At 45.0% G+C, this 20263-nt stretch overlaps 1 protein-coding gene across 3 annotated transcripts in view; it reads right to left on the bottom strand.

The window, feature by feature from the left end:
- Nucleotides 1-12302, bottom strand: part of LOC121542703 (tuftelin) — a 50679-nt gene extending 38377 nt beyond the window's left edge. The window contains exons 1-2 of one of the 3 annotated variants that reach the window (XM_041852199.2): nucleotides 11855-12302; nucleotides 1929-2006 (exon numbers count right to left, since the gene is read on the bottom strand). In XM_041852199.2, the coding sequence (XP_041708133.1) occupies nucleotides 1929-2006; nucleotides 11855-11917 (141 nt within the window). In that variant the 5' untranslated portion in view covers nucleotides 11918-12302. The remainder of the gene's footprint in view (nucleotides 1-1928; nucleotides 2007-11854) is intronic. The other 2 variants (XM_041852200.2, XM_041852198.2) reach the window with 2 other exon arrangements.
- Between the last annotated feature and the right edge of the window lie 7961 nt (nucleotides 12303-20263).

Here is a 20263-nt window from a genome sequence, read left to right as displayed (position 1 = left end):
TCTCCTCCTCCAACTTCGAAAAAACGCTCCGTCGCCTCTTTGACTGCGACCCCAAAGAGGCCGTCGTCAGAGAGGGGGCGTTCAAGAGAGACGTCCCTGTCTGCCTCTTTCATGGAAGTCAAAGACAACCAGAGGTGTCGTTCCCCGACCACCGAAGTGGCCATGGATCTCCCCGCGCAGACTGCGGACGCCTGTGTAAGGTGGAGTATGGCGCCAGAAATTCTGGACGCCTCCCCCTCCTCCGGTGCCATCTCTGTCGTACCCGTGGTTAAACGGGACAGAGAGGCCGCCAAGAGGGCAATGTTGTTAGCTGCTGCTACAGCTTGGGCTCCCAACCCAAAAGACTTCTCTAACAGCGACGCTGTGAGTCGGTCCTTCTGGGATGGCAACGTGGCCTTCTTGGAAGAGGGCCAAGGGCTCGAACCCGGTACGAGATACGCCGCCATGGCGCTCTCTAACCTGGGGATTCCCTGACCCTGAAGCCTTCCTTCCACTCTCGTGAATGGGAGATACGCTTTTACAGGCGAACGCGCCGCTAAAGGTGCCTCCCACGAGCCTCCAACGTACCTAGCCAAAGAAGGCATGGCAGGAGCCACTGGCTCTGCCGCCTTCCTTGGCCTGGAATAAGGACCGCCCTCCATCATATCAACCTCCGGTGCGGAGGGAAGAGGGGGCAGCTCTATTGCCAGCCGTTGAGCAGCTCTCTCAATGAGACCCGGAAAATCCGCTCTCAGAGAGGCTGCAGCGAAAGAGAGAGCTTCTGATCTCTCAGATCTCGTATCCCCTTCGCTATAGGGACTACAAGCCCTCTCGCTCTCCAAAGGTAAGGGGGGCTTGAAAGTATGAGGGACGGGGTCCGACTGTTCCATTGGAATGCCAGACCCTTCCTCAAAATCCCCATCTTCCCCCGAGTCTGCGCCGTCGGACGACGCCTCTGAAGCAGAGGCTAGTATCGACAACACATCATCAAGGGGGTAAATGTAAATGTAAGAACAAACTCTGGAAACTATTTATCTGTGAATACAGGATTATTGTGTGTGTGTGTGTGTGTGTGTGAGCAGTGTTCCTGTGTGTGTGTGTGTGTATACAGCCCCCATAATCAGTAGACGTTAACATTTAGCCCTGATTGCTATGGTGATCATCACCATTCCATAAACTCTAAACTTCTGTGGGAATGGTAAAGAAAGAGAGGGAGAGAGAGAGAGAGAGAGAGGTAGGGCAGAGAGAGAAAGTGAAAGAGAGAGAGAAAGTGAAAGAGAGAGAGAGAGAAACTGTAGAAGTTTAGTACGTTTGGCAGTGGTCTCTCTCCACTCGAACAATGCTGTCTAAAGAACTGTTTTAAGAGCAGTTGCATAAGACTCACTGATGGAAACTGTGTGTGTGTGTTCTACTCTTTCTGATTCAACACACTATCAAAGTGCGTTAGGGACAGTGAACCCAGCCATCCCCTGGTCCACAAAAACCCTAAACTATTTCAGAAGGGCTTAACATTCATATTAATTTACAGTAACAGTGAAAGGCATGACAATTTCCCATTTACCCAGACATTTGTTACACACAAGGTTCAGAATTCTGTTCTGGCATGTGGTCCTCTGTAGCTCAATTGGTAGAGCATGGCGCTTGTAACGCCAGGGTAGTGGGTTCGATCCCCGGGACCACCCATACGTAAAAATGTATGCACACATGACTGTAAGTCTGCTAAATGGCATATTATTATTATTATTATTATTATTATTACTTTTTTCCCACATAGAACGCATAAGGATACAATTCTATCCATCCAGGGAAAGTGTTCCATGACTTCCTTTCCATCCCCTCTGGTGTAATTGTAGTAGTCGGCTAATGCAGACACAGAATGCTAGGTGTGTGTTGAGGATCTAGGTCTGGTTTAGAGGTTAGGGTTCTAGATCATGGTTCTAGGTTCTTACCTTGCTCCTGGGTTGTTCGGTGATCCTCCCTGCCTGGTTCTGCTGGTGGAGAGTCAGCCTCAGTCTCCTGCACCCCTCCTGACGAACGAGAGGAAGAAAGGATTAAATGAAGAGCAGATACAAAGAGCCTGTTATGGGATGGAGAGAGGGAGGGATGGGGGTAAAGGAGGGTACTACTGTAAAAGGAGGAAAGGAGAAAAAGAGGGAGGAGAAACTGAGTAATACTGTGTAGGACAGAGAGAGAGAGAGAGAGAGGGAAGGAAGGAGGGAGGGAGAGAGAGACTGACTGGAGGCCAGTACCCAGTAAACTAGTGTGTAGGGAGCCAGTTGTTAGAGAGAGAGGAAAAACAGAAGCATAAAGTTGCTCAGAGACAGAATGTTCCATTTGAATGGAGTTCCAACTTGGAAGACCCAGAACTAGAGCTCGATGCCAGCACCAGTAGGAATCTCCATTAGAATTCTGGGAGACAGTGGGCAGAAAAACTGTAGTGAAGTGGGATGGAACATTTCCATGGTAACCAAGTCTCCCAGTAACCATAAACTAAACTATCTGGCTCCAAAACAATGCAACTCAGGAAGGGTGGGAGGGTGGGTCAGGGTGAAAATAGACACAAACATAGACATAGTAATATACAGAAACCTAAACTCTCCCTCTCTTCACACACACATAATACTGTTCCATGAGTCACTATGTGGGCAGTGAGGTCTGGCTGTGTGTCTCACGGGACAGGGAACCCCCGTATTTCCAGCCAAGAGGGGTGTGTGTGTGTGGTTGTGTGTGTGTGTGTGTGTGTGTGTGTGTGTATGTGTGTGGTTGTGTGTCTGCATGTGGCTATGAGGGAGCAGGGTTATAGAGATTCTAAAACAGACTAACTGGAAACCAACAACACATCTTGTTCTCTTCATTCTCCTCTGTGTACATCTCTGTGTCCTCAAGTCTAAACTCAAGTTATCTCTGAGACACAAGACAGACACAGCAAATACTCTGGAGTTTTAAAGTGTTTGAACACACGGAAACACTGTGTGGTTAGCTACTGTTTCGTTGCATATTGACTGTGTTGTATTGACCCATCCAGTCAGGCCATCAGTCAGACAAGGACAGGAGAGTTAGAGTATGTGAGGTATGTCTCTTCTCTCTCACTTTCTCTGTCGCTCTCTACACTGCCACATTATGTTTGCACGCCAAAGTAGTGCATCACAAAGCCTCCTTTCATCGGTGCCCTTTATTAAACCATTACCCAGTAACCACCCACTAAATGTCTCATTCCTCAGTACTGACTCACACTGACACAGCCATCACAATGACCTGATGACACTTTGGCCAAAAACTCATCCGGACAGATATACAGTTGAAGTCGGAAGTTTACATACACTCAATTAGTATTTGGTAGCATTGCCTTTAAATTGTTTAACTTGAGTTAAACATTTCGGGTAGCCTTCCACAAACTTCCCACAATAAGTTGGGTGAATCTTGGCCCATTCCTCCTGACAGAGCTGGTGTAACTGAGTCAGGTTTGTAGGCCTCCTTGCTCGCACACGCCTTTTCAGTTCTGCCCACACATTTTCTATAGGATTGAGGTCAGGGCTTTGTGATGGCCACTCCAATACCTTGACTTTGTTGTCCTTAAGCCATTTTGCCACAACTTTGGAAGTATGCTTGGGGTCATTGTCCATTTGGAAGACCCATTGTGACCAAGCTTTAACTTCCTGACTGAAGTCTTGAGATGTTGCTTCAATATATCCACATAATTTTCCTTCCTCATGATGCCATCTATTTTGTGAAGTGCACCAGTCCCTCCTGCAGCAAAGCACCCACACAGCATGATGCTGCCACCCCCGTGCTTCACGGTTGGGATGGTGTTCTTCGGCTTGCAAGCTCCCCCTTTTTCCTCCAAACATAACAATGGTCATTCTGGCCAAACAGTTTTTTTTGTTTCATCAGACCAGAGGACATTTCTCCAAAAAGTACGATCTTTGTCCCCGTGTGCAGTTGCAAACCGTAGTCTGGCTTTTTTATGGCGGTTTTGGAGCAGTGGCTTCTTCCTTGCTGAGCGGCCTTTCAGGTTATGTCGATATAGGACTCGTTTTACTGTGGATATAAATACTTTTGTACCTGTTTCCTCCAGCATCTTCACAAGGTCCTTTGCTGTTGTTCTGGGATTGATTTCATCTCTAGGAGACAGAACGCGTCTCCTTCCTGAGCGGTATGACGGCTGCGTGGTCCCATGGTGTTTATACTTGCGTACTATTGTTTGTACAGATGAACGTGGTACCTTCAGGCATTTGGAAATTGCTCCCAAGGATGAACCAGACTTGTGGAGGTCTACAATATTTTTTCTGAGGTTTTGGCTGATTTCTTTTGATTTTCCCATGATGTCAAGCAAAGAGGCACTGAGTTTGAAGGTAGGCCTTGAAATACATCCACAGGTACACCTCCAATTGACTCAAATGATGTCAATTAGCCTATCAGAAGCTTCTAAAGCATGACATAATTTTCTAGAATTTTCCAAGCTGTTTAAAGGAACAGTCAACTTAGTGTATGTAAACTTCTGACCCACTGGAATTGTGATACAGTTAAATAATCTGTCTGTAAACAATTGTTGGAAAAATGACTTGTGTCATGCACAAAGTAGATGTCCTAACCGACTTGCCAAAACTATAGTTTGTTAACAAGAAATTTGTGGAGTGGTTGAAAAACGAGTTTTAATGACTCCAACCTAAGTGTATGTAAACTTCCGACTTCAACTGTAAGTAGCACTTTATTTTCCAATCCTATTACTACAATTAGTATTCACCTGGTAATTCCTCGGAAAGTAGGTGTTAAGAATGGGTAGGTGATTTTCGGTATACTTACGTGAAAGAATTCAACACCTAACCAAATGGTATGTAGTAGTGGTTGTTTCAGTCAGTCTGGTAGCCATTGGCAGCGCCAGCGGGCATATCTGGCACATACAGTACACACTACCTACCAGGCCTGTGTGTCTCAGTAGAAATGAGGTAGTAACAGGTATGTGTGTTGCGTAACGATGGGGTTGGTATAATGATGATTATGTTGTTAGAGAGGTGGTGTGTGACAGACAGCCACAGGTACCACTGATTACCTGCCCAGACAGTACAGGACACACACTCAACAAATACATATGCAGGAAAGGAGAGAGGGAATGGAGAGATGGAGCAGGGGAGGAGAGGACAAGGGAGTGGGAAAAGAGGCAAGATAGTGTCAAAAAGGGAGAGAGGGGGAACCTAAATTCTATCATGCTGCCAACTGAGCACAAACAAACCCTTTTTCCCTCCATCTATCTCTCAATCCTATCTATTGCCCTCTTACAAACACCTGACAGCATGACTAATCCAGCACTATAAAGAAAGACACAATTATGAGGGAGACAAAGACCAGCAGAGAGAGAGAGAGAGAGAGAGAGAGAGAGAGAGAGAGAGACAGCGAGAGAGAGAGAGAGAGAGAGAGAGAGAGAGAGAGAGAGAGAGAGAGAGAGAGAGAGAGAGAGAGAGAGAGACAGAGAGAGAGAGAGAGAGAGAGACAGAGAGAGACAGAGAGAGACAGAGAGAGACAGAGACATAGCGAGAGAGAGAGATATAATGTTCTGTTAGAGGAATAGTAATGTGTCCCTAGAGACAGGTTCCCTGGCCTCTCATAGAGAAGCAGACAAAGGTTCACCTAATCCACCACCAAACAGACACACCTTGGCCTGCTCTGTACACTATCACAAACAACAAGGATAATGGCAGCCATCCACAGGGAAAACAGAGTCAGTCTATTGCTCAGAGACCCAGTCTACTGCCCATTGACCCAGTCTACTGCCCAGAGACACAGTCTACTGCCCAGAGACACAGTCTACCATTATAATAGAGCAGTAATGTGAAACCAGGCTCAGCATGGTCTACAGCCACAAGGGATCATAGGATTTGACAAGGCGTTTGTTTGTGACTGTGGCGGCAGGAGAGAGGGAGAGACAGGCAAAGCAGAAAAGAGGAATAGAGGGAGAGATAGAGGCCTGGTAGTTGTTTGGCTGTGAGATAGAGGCCTGGTAGTTGTTTGGCTGTGAGATAGAGGCCTGGTAGTTGTTTGGCTGTGTGATAGAGGCCTGGTAGTTGTTTGGCTGTGTGATAGAGGCCTGTCTCCCGAGTGGCGCAGTGGTCTAAGGCACTGCATTGCAGTGCTAGCTGTGCCACTAGAGATCCTGGTTCGAATCCAGGCTCTGTCGTAGCCGGCCGCGACCAGGAGACCCATGGGGCGGCGCACAATTGGCCCAGCGTCGTCCAGGCTAGGGGAGGGAATGGCCGGCAGGGATGTAGCTCAGTTGGTAGAGCATGGCGTTTGCAACGCCAGGGTTGTGGGTTCGATTCCCATGGGGGGCCAGTATTAAAAAAAATAAAAAAATAAAAAAATATGCACATTACTAACTGTAAGTCGCTCTGGATAAGAGCGTCTGCTAAATGACTTAAATGTAAATGTAATGGTAGTTGTTTGGCTGTGAGATAGAGGCCTGGTAGTTGTTTGGCTGTGTGATAGAGGCCTGGTAGTTGTTTGGCTGTGTGATAGAGGCCTGGTAGTTGTTTGGCTGTGTGATAGAGGCCTGGTAGTTGTTTGGCTGTGTGATAGAGGCCTGGTAGTTGTTTGGCTGTGAGATAGAGGCCTGGTAGTTGTTTGGCTGTGTGATAGAGGCCTGGTAGTTGTTTGGCTGTGTGATAGAGGCCTGGTAGTTGTTTGGCTGTGTGATAGAGGCCTGGTAGTTGTTTGGCTGTGTGATAGAGGCCTGGTAGTTGTTTGGCTGTGTGATAAAGGCCTGGTAGTTGTTTGGCTGTGTGATAGAGGCCTGGTAGTTGTTTGGCTGTGTGATAAAGGCCTGGTAGTTGTTTGGCTGTGTGATAAAGGCCTGGTAGTTGTTTGGCTGTGAGATAGAGGCCTGGTAGTTGTTTGGCTGTGTGATAGAGGCCTGGTAGTTGTTTGGCTGTGTGATAGAGGCCTGGTAGTTGTTTGGCTGTGTGATAAAGGCCTGGTAGTTGTTTGGCTGTGTGATAAAGGCCTGGTAGTTGTTTGGCTGTGTGATAGAGGCCTGATAGTTGTTTGGCTGTGTGATAGAGGCCTGGTAGTTGTTTGGCTGTGTGATAGAGGCCTGGTAGTTGTTTGGCTGTGTGATAGAGGCTGAATAACACTGGAAACAGCAGACTACCTGCTAACACGAGTTGTTAGGAGAGTGGAATAGAGACCATATAAACAACATCAACTATTCAACACAGAGAAATGTCAGTAAGAGCCCAGCGTTCAGTACTGTCCCTCCTCTGTCATGAACGGAACCTGAGAGCCCTGTAAAACAGAGGTAGTGGAGCAGGTATCAGTACCACATCACCTAGTACCTATGTTCCAGTCAGTACCACATCACCTAGTACCTATGTTCCAGTCAGTACCACATCACCTAGTACCTATGTTATAGTCAGTACCACATCACCTAGTACCTATGTTCCAGTCAGTACCACATCAGCTAGTACCTATGTTCCAGTCAGTACCACATCACCTAGTACCTATGTTCCAGTCAGTACCACATCACCTAGTACCTATGCTCCAGTCAGTACCAGATCACCTAGTACCTATGTTCCAGTCAGTACCACATCACCTAGTACCTGTTATAGTCAGTACCACATCACCTAGTATCTATGTTCCAGTCAGTACCACATCACCTAGTACCTATGTTCCAGTCAGTACCACATCACCTAGTACCTATGTTCCAGTCAGTACCACATCACCTAGTATCTATGTTCCAGTCAGTACCACATCACCTAGTATCTATGTTCCAGTCAGTACCACATCACCTAGTACCTATGTTCCAGTCAGTACCACATCACCTAGTACCTATGTTCCAGTCAGTACCACATCACCTAGTATCTATGTTCCAGTCAGTACCACATCACCTAGTACCTATGTTCCAGTCAGAACCACATCACCTAGTACCGATGTTATAGTCAGTACCACATCACCTAGTATATATGTTCCAGTCAGTACCACATCACCTAGTACCTATGTTATAGTCAGTACCACATCACCTAGTACCTATGTTCCAGTCAGTACCACATCACCTAGTACCTATGTTCCAGTCAGTACCACATCACCTAGTACCTATGTTATAGTCAGTACCACATCACCTAGTACCTATGTTATAGTCAGTACCACATCACCTAGTATCTATGTTCCAGTTAGTACCACATCACCTAGTACCTATGTTCCAGTCAGTACCACATCACCTAGTACCGATGTTATAGTCAGTACCACATCACCTAGTATCTATGTTCCAGTCAGTACCACATCACCTAGTACCTATGTTATAGTCAGTACCACATCACCTAGTACCTATGTTCCAGTGAGTACCACATCACCTAGTACCTATGTTCCAGTCAGTACCACATCACCTAGTACCGATGTTATAGTCAGCACCACATCAGGTCTGATTCCCATACCTGAGTTCAGGTGTCATGTGAGTGCAGTGAGGGGTGAGGAACGAGGGGTTAGGTAGAGTGAAAGACATGTGAGAAAACGAGTGAGCAGAGAACAAACATTCTCTTAGACATTCCTATACAATCACTGGTGCAGTGTTACTGTCAGAAGGGAATAGAACAGATGGTCTAGAGTAAAAGCTAAGACAAAAGGGAATCCAGTTGAAGAGAAGCTGTAAGACCTGCACACGGGTAAATAAGACCTGCACACGGGTAAATAAGACCTGCACACGGGTAAATAAGACCTGCACACGGGTAAATAAGACCTTCACACGGGTAAATAAGACCTGCACACGGGTAAATAAGACCTGCACACGGGTAAATAAGATCCTCACACGGGTAAATAAGACCTGCACACGGGTAAATAAGACCTGCACACGGGTAAATAAGACCTGCACACGGGTAAATAAGACCTGCACACAGGTAAATAAGATCCTCACACAGGTAAATAAGACCTGCACACGGGTAAATAAGACCTGCAAACGGGTAAATAAGACCTGGACACGGGTAAATAAGACCTGCACACAGGTAAATAAGACCTGCACACGGGTAAATAAGACTCCTGTGAAATGAGTTATAGGCATGTCCCTATTCACCTTTACTGAGGGAATAGTACTTTTCTAGCCTAGCAACATACATTCCTAGCAACAAGACCTGCATGGAAGCAAGCAAAAATAGAACAGTTGTTTTTACTGATTGGTATTCATGGTCACTCATGATTCAAGTCTCTAATAAAGACATGACAGGATGTCCACAGTGAATAGAGGACACTGTCTGTATGTCTGTCTGTCTGAGTTACTGGTTGTTGTGGTCCTCTGTAGCTCAGCTGGTAGAGCACGGCGCTTGTAACGCCAAGGTAGTGGGTTCGATCCCCGGGACCACCCATACACAAAAATGTATGCACGCATGACTGTAAGTCGCTTTGGATAAAAGCGTCTGCTAAATGGCATATTATTATTTATTATTATTATTACTGGTTCCTATAGTGTGGAAATGTAATGAGGTTGTCTTGTTTAGTGTGAGTTGATGCTTCTTCTACTAGTTCCTGGTGGTGGGAAGACAGAGAATGAGACAGTTTCTGGTTCCTCCTCATAGATGAGTGAGAAGTTCATGTCTTGCACAGTTCCAGACAGTGATGTCACCCTCTCCATACTGAGGAAATGAGGAGGGATGAGCTCAGTAAACATGAGGAATCCGAGTGGATCATGAGGCATTATTAAAAAAATAGGAATGCTGACAAAAGCCTAGTGACGGAAGAAGAGAGAGTTATCAAAACTCTCTGGTGACTGGATGGATGGATGAATGAGAGCGTGAATTAATAGATAGTCATGAGGAATGTACTGGCTGTTCTGTCAATGTTCTGCGTAATATCAATACTCACTCCCACACAAACAGTGTTCCTTCTATCCAGGCATAGTTCACCTACTGCTGGAGGCCACACACCTGCACACACACAAACTTCACTGTTGCAACTTTGGGAACATTTATTTTCCTTATATTTCGCAGTCCTCCTCTTCTCCTAACCGTTAGCCTAAATTGACTTTAAAAGGTCTTTCACAAGGCTATACCAGAGAATCAACACATTCTCCTATATTTAATCCATGCTGCTGTATCACCCTGACCTTAATAACCATATCAGATCAGATACGATAAGTGTGGGTGTAGAGTGATTGTTGTTCCATTGTATCTGATAAGGACGACGTTTATAGGGGGGTGATTCTAATTTGAGAGCTGCATCGTTCCCACACCCATAGTTGTTTATGTTCAAATATAAAAGAAGATAAACCCGACTAGCACAAACAAAGCCTAGGTTATATATCTAGCCCTGTGCTGCATCATTTGACTGTGTACCTTGACCTTATAAACCAATTGTATAGCCTTATACAACGCTGATAGGTAAGTCAAGTTCTTATAGGCTGTTGCTCCTGGTAGAGGTTACCTACAAGCACAGATCTAGGATCAGTGTACCATTCTTAAGTCCTAACCTTGACCGAAGGGGGTGAAAACGCAAAACTGACCGTAGATCAATTTTAAGGGGCAACGTCATGCTAGTGCTGATAGCTGTTGTATGGCTCTGCAGGAGACTGTGTTTATCTGGCGAACGTGTCATGTTTCGTGGCAATGGTCAGGCTGCAGATAGACCATGATCAGAGCCATTTGTCTAACAGGGTCAATGATTAACCTCCCCCAGCCACAGACAGGAGATTAAGAGCTTCTATACCAGGGATAATGACTGGTGATGTAAATGTATAGCTGGCACAGAGCTCAAAGGACCTTACAAGGGAACTCTTAAGTTGTATAAGCCTGGTTCTCAGTCTGGATGTAGTGTGCTTGCCCTGCAACCAAAGGATTACTGGTTCAATGCCCCTCACAGATGTGTTCCCCCCTAAATCACTACAATTATGATAGATGACAATACCTAGTGGGCACAGAGCCCGGATCCCACCCGCGATGGGGACCAATCCGGAACTCAAATGACAAACCAAATAATGGACCTACATTCATACAGTTTATTGACTGTGGCCAGCTCGCTAATTTTTACATTTAAGTCATTTAGCAGACGCTCTTATCCAGAGTGACTTACAGTTAGTGAGTGCATACATTTTTCATACTGGCCCCCAGTGAGAAACAAACCCACAACCCTGGCGTTGCAAGCGCCATGCTCTACAGGAGGCCTTATGATCACCGAAATGAACGCTAGACAGTTGGGGAGCATCAAAACTTCCGATAACGATAGATTACTACTTTTTGCTAATTTAGACTGCGAGGAAGACCGAATGCGCCCCCCGGGGCAAAATGAGTTGACACCCCTGGCATAGAGAGAGGACACTGAGAGGAAGCTGTCTTACTGTAGGCTAGTCTTCTGGCTGCCTCAACTGTAAACCCTTCATGAAGATGCTCACTTGTGACAGCAGTCTGGTCCCTCTGGCCAGATCACAGATGTTATCTGGGCTAATATGGTATGTGTGTGTGTGTTAATACTATAATTACTACAAAAAGCCCATTAACACCAGAGGAAGCTACTAAGCCTGATAAGAGTTCAGTCAGGAGGATCTAAGACCAATACTCAGAAGGGAATTAATCTCTTCTTGCTTATTTTTACTTTGGGTCACAAAAGGATACCACTAAAGTAAGGTATTGAGCTATCGGTTAAATTAAATAAGGTAATTGATCTCAGATTATAATGTAAAACATATTTGCATATCCAACAGATTGGCATGAATAAAGGGAAAAAAGTTAAAGGTGGGGGAAATAAAGCAGCCACATAGTGATGAGAATAAAATATTTCCAGAATAGCATAACACAACCTTTGACACATACATGCCGGCACCTCTCGATCTGCCTGCCTGCCAGACTGTCCAGCCATCCCGAACGCAGTGAGAAGTAAAACATTTTCAGTTGAACAGTTTTTGTCTTACCGCTGTTCTCTCGTCAGCTCTGGTGTCCTCAAATGTACACAGACTCCGCGTTACCCCGTTCATCTTCACACAGGTAAGATAGATAAATAAATAACTATATAGCTTAAATATGAAAGAGTTGTTCAACGTTGCTTATATAGTCTTATTTTCTCTAAACAAACAAGGAAAACTGTTTTTCGTCCTCGTCGCACTCTTGCCGTCGCAGACGGATGATCACGGTTGATTTTAAAAATAGTCGACGCTGCTCGTTACTACCAGCCGATAATGTTTCATTAGTCCGTTCCCTCCACTCCCTCGCTTCAAGTCACATATTTTGAAGACCGGGAATGTGTGGACGTGACCTCAGCGCACAGGCAGCAAAGCTGTTGGATAAATGAAGATAGTTCACTCAGGACGTTTACCATCGAACTTCCTCTTCCTTCTCTGACCAGCTCGATCGCTCTCCGCACGCCCCCGCGCTGCGCGCTACGCGCTACAACTGTAAAAGTCAGAGGAGCGCGGACTGTCAGGTAGCAAAACAATCAAACTCAATCTCATACCATGCCGATTACCTATTAGTCAAATTGTTATGAAAATGACGCTTTTATTTATTTGAGTATTGCATTCAGGTTTGAGGGACAAAAATATAGTTGTTCAACAGACAAATAGGCTACTCATGACCACAAAAACACAGGGAAACTGAACCAGACAAAGACAGACAGACAGACACACAGTGCTCCATCAGTGTGTCCAAAGCAGCAGCATGCAGGGCTCAGTGTTCTGATCCGGAGCTCAGGCTGCACACAGACAGAACCCAAATTGGATCAAGATATATTAATGGTCTTTGGGTGCGCTGAGCAGGGGGTTCAATGTCCCCAGTACAGCGTCAGGAGATCCCACATATCCATCAAAACATGCGGATACACACCTAGCACAAAAGACACACACACACAGTAAATCAGTCTCGTAAACCCACCATGCTGTCAGGCATATGCCTGGGACACACTAATTACACGTTTACGTCACACAGACAGACAGACATGTTCTGTGACCATACCGACCCAGACAGCTAGGGTCTCAGAGTGAGTACAGACCCAGACAGCTAGGGTCTCAGAGTGAGTACAGACCCAGACAGCGAGGGTCTCAGAGTGAGTACAGACCCAGACAGCTAGGGTCTCAGAGTGAGTACAGACCCAGACAGCTAGGGTCTCAGAGTGAGTACAGACCCAGACAGCTAGGGTCTCAGAGTGAGTACAGACCCAGACAGCTAGGGTCTCAGAGTGAGTACAGACCCAGACAGCTAGGGTCTCAGAGTGAGTACAGACCCAGACAGCTAGGGTCTCAGAGTGAGTACAGACCCAGACAGCTAGGGTCTCAGAGTGAGTACAGACCCAGACAGCGAGGGTCTCAGAGTGAGTACAGACCCAGAAAGCTAGGGGTCTCAGAGTGAGTACAGACCCAGACAGCTAGGGTCTCAGAGTGAGTACAGACCCAGACAGCTAGGGTCTCAGAGTGAGTACAGACCCAGACAGCTAGGGTCTCAGAGTGAGTACAGACCCAGGCAACTAGGGTCTCAGAGTGAGTAGACCCAGACAGCTAGGGTCTCAGAGTGAGTAGACCCAGACAGCTAGGGTCTCAGAGTGAGTAGACCCAGACAGCTAGGGTCTCAGAGTGAGTACAGACCCAGACAGCTAGGGTCTCAGAGTGAGTACAGACCCAGACAGCTAGGGTCTCAGAGTGAGTACAGACCCAGACAGCTAGGGTCTCAGAGTGAGTACAGACCCAGACAGCTAGGGTCTCAGAGTGAGTACAGACCCAGACAGCTAGGGTCTCAGAGTGAGTACAGACCCAGACAGCTAGGGTCTCAGAGTGAGTACAGACCCAGACAGCTAGGGTCTCAGAGTGAGTACAGACCCAGACAGCTAGGGTCTCAGAGTGAGTACAGACCCAGACAGCTAGGGTCTCAGAGTGAGTACAGACCCAGACAGCTAGGGTCTCAGAGTGAGTACAGACCCAGACAGCTAGGGTCTCAGAGTGAGTACAGACCCAGACAGCTAGGGTCTCAGAGTGAGTACAGACCCAGACAGCTAGGGTCTCAGAGTGAGTACAGACCCAGACAGCTAGGGTCTCAGAGTGAGTACAGACCCAGACAGCTAGGGTCTCAGAGTGAGTACAGACCCAGACAGCGAGGGTCTCAGAGTGAGTACAGACCCAGAAAGCTAGGGTCTCAGAGTGAGTACAGACCCAGACAGCTAGGGTCTCAGAGTGAGTACAGACCCAGACAGCTAGGGTCTCAGAGTGAGTACAGACCCAGACAGCTAGGGTCTCAGAGTGAGTACAGACCCAGGCAACTAGGGTCTCAGAGTGAGTAGACCCAGACAGCTAGGGTCTCAGAGTGAGTAGACCCAGACAGCTAGGGTCTCAGAGTGAGTAGACCCAGACAGCTAGGGTCTCAGAGTGAGTACAGACCCAGACAGCTAGGGTCTCAGAGTGAGTACAGACCCAGACAGCTAGGGTCTCAGAGTGAGTACAGACCCAGACAGCTAGGGTCTCAGAGTGAGTACAGACCCAGACAGCTAGGGTCTCAGAGTGAGTACAGACCCAGACAGCTAGGGTCTCAGAGTGAGTAGACCCAGACAGCTAGGGTCTCAGAGTGAGTACAGACCCAGACGAGGCAGCACACAGATATGACCAGGAGTGGGAACAGTCAGACAGACAGTATACCTCCCTGAATATGTCACCCTGAGTCACTGTTCTCCATACATCCCCCTGTTCCTACCCAATAGTCCTATACAGTACTGAGTCAGATATCTCTCATCCAGACTGTCATTCAGTCCAACAGGAGACCTGCTGCTCTCAACTATACATAGTACATGATTTAGCAGACACTGTTATCCAGAGAGACATACAGGAGCAATTAGGGTTAAGTGCATTGCTCAAGGGCACATCAACCAAATGTTCAACTAGTCAGCTCTGGGATTCGAACATGCAACCTTTTGGTTACTGGCCCAACGCTCTTAACTGGTAGGCTACTGCCGCTGATGTAGAGATTTAGGGGGCAGATAGAACACAACACACTATCCATGCCATCTAACAGGGAGATACCTACCTCAGATAAAATCAGTTAAACTTCAGTCAATTTAGAACAATAATTTACTAATCCAAATACTTGCCTATAAACATTGAACAGTAGGATTGATGGGCAAGTTTATGGCCACAGATAGGGGGAAAATGACAGAGAAATATAACAGGGTGAATAGGCCAATCTTTCTGTTCTTCTGGTAGGGTAGAATACATGCTGTGCTGAACACAGTGGGTTGACTGAGTTGGAAACAGATGATATACACTCCTCTGCTCCTCTTTCTCACGCCTACAGTAACACCATCTGATCCCAACCACTCACACATGACAGCTAGTTTACACTTTCCCCAGATTATCCAGTTATATCTTTCAAAATCCATTCCAATGTAGTGGTGGAAATATTTTCATTATGTCACGAGAATATAGAAACCTGAATATGAATTCCTGTGGAGGGAACTCTAAGTTGTCACATTCCCCTATGGAGAATGTTACGGTACAACATACCCCACTTACACAATGGAAAACATTGCATTCCATAACCACAGGTGTGGACAGCCCAGTCTTCCTCGGTACTGTCAATATTGACTGGTTTGCTATCAGGAAAAACTGGAATACTGGCAGGACATAGCGTACTGTACAAACAGACTACTGGTATGGAAATATTATTGCAAAGTGCTTTGTACAAAATACTAAAGAACACAAACGTAAATTAATTAGCACTATAAAAGTTAACTAAATTATTATTACTGCAAAAGTGTGGAAACATATGGAAAATGTATTACAGATAGAACTGGGATGTAGTAGCTTAAAGTAAAGAGTTTGGGAAAGGAAATGGATTCCCAATAACATGCAAAAACAAAATAAGTTCCTTTCATAACTCTTGATATTCAGTCACACAAACGATGTAGTACTTCTGAGAAAACAACAAAAACCATTCTTCACACAGAGAATGCCCTTGTGTAGTCTTACAATAACAGATAGTAATTCTAGCTCATTCCTGTCCTTGAATAATAGTATGTGTATAGATATACAGGGAGTTCTTGTCTGTTATCTCTGGATATTCAATAGCAAAGCAATTATTTAAAAAAATATAAAATATGTTTTATTGTCCCATACACTGGATAGGTGCAGTGAAATGTGTTGTTTTACAGGGTCAGCCATAGTAGTACAGTGCCCCTGGAGCAAATTAGGGTTAAGTGCCTTGCTCAAGGGCACAGACAGATTTTTCACCTTGTCAGCTCGAGTATTCGAACCAGCGACCTTTCAGTTACTGGCCCAACGCTCTAACCTCTAGGTTACCTGCCGCCCTACAAACCAATATGCTGTAATGTTGTGGGATAATAGGCTATCTATGATTAAACAACAAAGAAAAGAATACCTCTCCATACTGACCCTATTCAGCTAACACTGATCATTAAAACTAACTGCACTACAGTCTTTCCCACAACTTAAATGTAACAGGCTCTTTAAAACAAAGTTGGGCCAGCACAACACAGATACGTTTGTATCACAGTGCTAGCATATTCCTGTTCAGTCCTTATCATTCTCACACATTCCAATCATTCCTTTCTCAGTAGCTCTTGCTTCAGTAGTTCTGTTGGGAGTGATACACAGAACAGAAGACATCCATCAAACTAACTTACATTATAAACTGGGTGGTTCGAGCCCTGAATGCTGATTGGCTGAAAGCCGTGGTATATCAGACCGTATACCATTCGTATGACAAAATATTTATTTTTACTGCTCTAATTACATTGGTAACCAGTTTATAATAGCAATAAGGCACATCAGGGGTTTGTGGTATATTTCCAATATACCACGGCTAAGGGCTGTATCCAGGCACTCCGCGTTGCGTTGTGCGTGGAACAGCCCTTAGCCATGGTATATTGGCCATATAACACACCCCCTCGGGCCTTATTGCTTTAGTAAATTCCTGTGTTCATTGCCAACCTAGCTGAACAGAAAACAGTGGGAGTCAGGCATTTGTCCAGAAAACCACAAAAACAAAGTGTGGCAAGTTTATTACAAAGCTAATTCCAACTGAATACTATGAAAGGTAAAGAGTTTGGCATCTGCAGTAATGCTGCCTCTATCTGTGCACTAATTGCATTTCACGCCTGCATGGCCTTATCTGCAAATCAGAGAACTGTGATGTTCACCAGTGGAGGCTGCGGAGGGGAGGACGGCTCATAATAATGTCTGGAACGGAGTAAACGGAATGGTAACAAACACATGAAAACCATGTTTGATACCATTCCATTCCGGCCATTATTATGAGTCATCCTCCCCTCAGCAGCCTCCACTGATGTTCACCACATCATCAGGGTTTATGTATGCAACGTGTGTGTGTGTACCCAGTGAGCAGCAGTGCTTTAGCAGAGTTGAGTGGTTAATTGTGAAAGGCTAATTGACCCGTTTCCCCTCCATAAATAAGTGGATGCCACACACAATCTAAGGCATACATAATACAGTTGAGAGCACAGCCTTTAGGGAGACCGGCCCCCATCCCAGTCCCTCCCCAGAACAGGGGAAACCGGATCAAACCACCTCTCTGCCACAAGAGATAAAAGTTCAGACAATATTGATTGAGAAACACACAGGAGTGTACTGTGGGTTCTAGAAATACATCAACAGGACTGTACTGTATCTTAACTATTTCCCCACATGAAAGGCTGTTTTTAATAAAAAACAATAAGGGTGGGGTGTGTGGTGGGAGGTAGAGGTATCCAAAAAGAGGCAGTGAGGGGACTGGAGGTAGGTGGGGGGGATTGACATAGCTAACACAGGTGAATGACAAAGAGATAACCACAGAGAGGAGGAATGACTGTCAGATGTTTGTTTTTTTACAGGATGTTGAAGACAAGGAGATTATAGACAGCCCACTAACAGAGACAGAGTAATGACCCATTGCAACAGAAGAGCCATTACAACAATGAAGTGGTTTACCAGTGTAGTGTAGTAAGGTGGGTTACCTAGCTAAACATAGACGTTGATGTTTTGTTTGTGAAGGATAGATTTCCAGAGAAGGCTCAATTATTACTGTAATTAAATCAACCGCCCAATAAGAACACTTTGATAAGACACAATGCTTTCTGTTTGAGCAGGCTGCTCTTCCACAGAAAGAGTTTTGGAATGAGGCCGGATGTGGAGGAAGAAAAACATAACAGTTCTAAAGTAAGGAAGATTAAAGGAGGTACATAACTATGTGGTTTATGATGTATAACTATGCCCATTTGCGTTCCATCTAAAGAGGGCTCTCCTTCCAAAGAAAATAACACAGTGAAACAAAGTCCATTCCATGGAAGGCTGACAGAGTGGCGGGTTATTGGGTGTCGTTTCAACTTGTGCCAGAAAGACAATGAATTTGATTGCTGCGCAATATTTAATTCAATAGAAAACAGATTGGTATTGTGAAGTACAAATTCACAGTATAAAATGACTAATCAGTAATGATCATGTACCATCCCCTATACTCATAGTTACAACAGAAGCCATACAGATAGAAACAGTAAGTATTTGTAGCATACAAGAAACAGGGTACCATACTGTATACAGTCTTTCAAGCCAACTGAACAGTTGGAAGATATGAACATCGCAGCAATTTAAATTTAGTGGTAACTATCATTTAATTTACAATGGTAACGTTCATTGATTGAAAATACAAGATCTCAGATCTCCCCCAAAACGAATTAAATAGAAACAAATAATTTACAAAAATCTATCCAGAGTACACCGAAATAACAATAAGTAGACTGAAAATTATCCATTACAAAATCATTTAAACAACTTTTAAGGCCGAGTGACTAAGATCTTCACAGGCTTCTCAGAGTATGAACTGTAAGGACTGCATAGAAGTTGTGCACAGATGCTACAGATACAATGTGTAAAGTGTGTGAAAAAATGGCGAGAGAGGATTGGTATCAGAGCAAACTCCATACATGCATCTGTAGTGGCAGGCAGTCAAGTAGTAGAACATACAGCAGAATAGGAATCAACTGTCAGATTTGGTTTATAAAACTATGATTACTTTGACATCACATTCAGTAGAATATTGTTGATTTCATTTGTTAGACAAATGATCTCATTTGTTCATCATTCTCATATTTGTCAGTATTTATTCCAACCAGGTTTTAAAAACTTAACTTGCATATCGGATATCCATTAAGGAATGTAAGGAATAGTGTTTGCAGCTGCACAGTTGCTGTGCATCAGGTCAGTGTGACAAGACACCAGTAGGATCAGATTAAACAGTGTTTACCCAGTGATAGTAGACATTAACCAGCTAGTGTCAAATATTCACAGTACATGTCCGTGTGGTTGGTCCTATCAGTACTCAGTCAGTGTGACCAAACTCCTTTTCAGTAGAGTAATAGAGTATTGAAGAGTACCATAATAATTACAGTATTAAACAGTACCACAGAATATTGAAGAGTACCACAGTGTAATTCTGCGTATTAAAGAGCACCATAGTAATTACAGTATTGTAGCATACAATAGAGTACCACAGAGTAATGCTGATATTGAAGAGTACCATAGTGTTTTACTGTTCAGTCCTGTAAGTCAGTCAGTCCTGTAAAGTCAGACAGTCCTGTAAAGTCAGTCAGTCCTATAAAGTCAGACAGTCCTGTAAGTCAGTGAGTCCTATAAGTCAGCGAGTCCTGTAAGTCAGTCAGTCCTGTAAAGTCAGTCAGTCCTATAAGTCAGTGAGTCCTATAAGTCAGCGAGTCCTATAAGTCAGTCCTGTAAGTCAGTCAGTCCTATAAGTCAGCGAGTCCTATAAGTCAGCGAGTCCTATAAGTCAGTCCTGTAAGTCAGTGAGTCCTATAAGTCAGCGAGTCCTATAAGTCAGCGAGTCCTATAAGTCAGCGAGTCCTATAAGTCAGCGAGTCCTATAAGTCAGCGAGTCCTATAAGTCAGCGAGTCCTATAAGTCAGTCCTGTAAGTCAGTGAGTCCTATAAGTCAGCGAGTCCTATAAGTCAGCGAGTCCTATAAGTCAGCGAGTCCTATAAGTCAGCGAGTCCTATAAGTCAGCGAGTCCTATAAGTCAGCGAGTCCTATAAGTCAGCGAGTCCTATAAGTCAGCGAGTCCTATAAGTCAGCCAGTCCTGTAAGTCAGTCAGTCCTGTAAGTCAGTCAGTCCTGTAAGTCAGTCAGTCCTGTAAGTCAGTCAGTCAGTCCTGTAAGTCAGTCAGTCAGTCCTGTAAGTCAGTCAGTCAGTCCTGTAAGTCAGTCAGTCAGTCAGTCAGTCCTGTAAGTCAGTCAGTCAGTCAGTCAGTCAGTCAGTCAGTCCTGTAAGTCAGTCAGTCCTGTAAGTCAGTCAGTCAGTCAGTCCTGTAAGTCAGTCAGTC

This window comes from Coregonus clupeaformis, chromosome 28 (assembly GCF_020615455.1).
Source record: "Coregonus clupeaformis isolate EN_2021a chromosome 28, ASM2061545v1, whole genome shotgun sequence".
Lineage (NCBI taxonomy): Eukaryota > Metazoa > Chordata > Actinopteri > Salmoniformes > Salmonidae > Coregonus > Coregonus clupeaformis.
The sequence above is the reverse complement of the archived record's forward strand: the minus strand, read 5'-3'. Positions and strand labels throughout refer to the sequence as shown.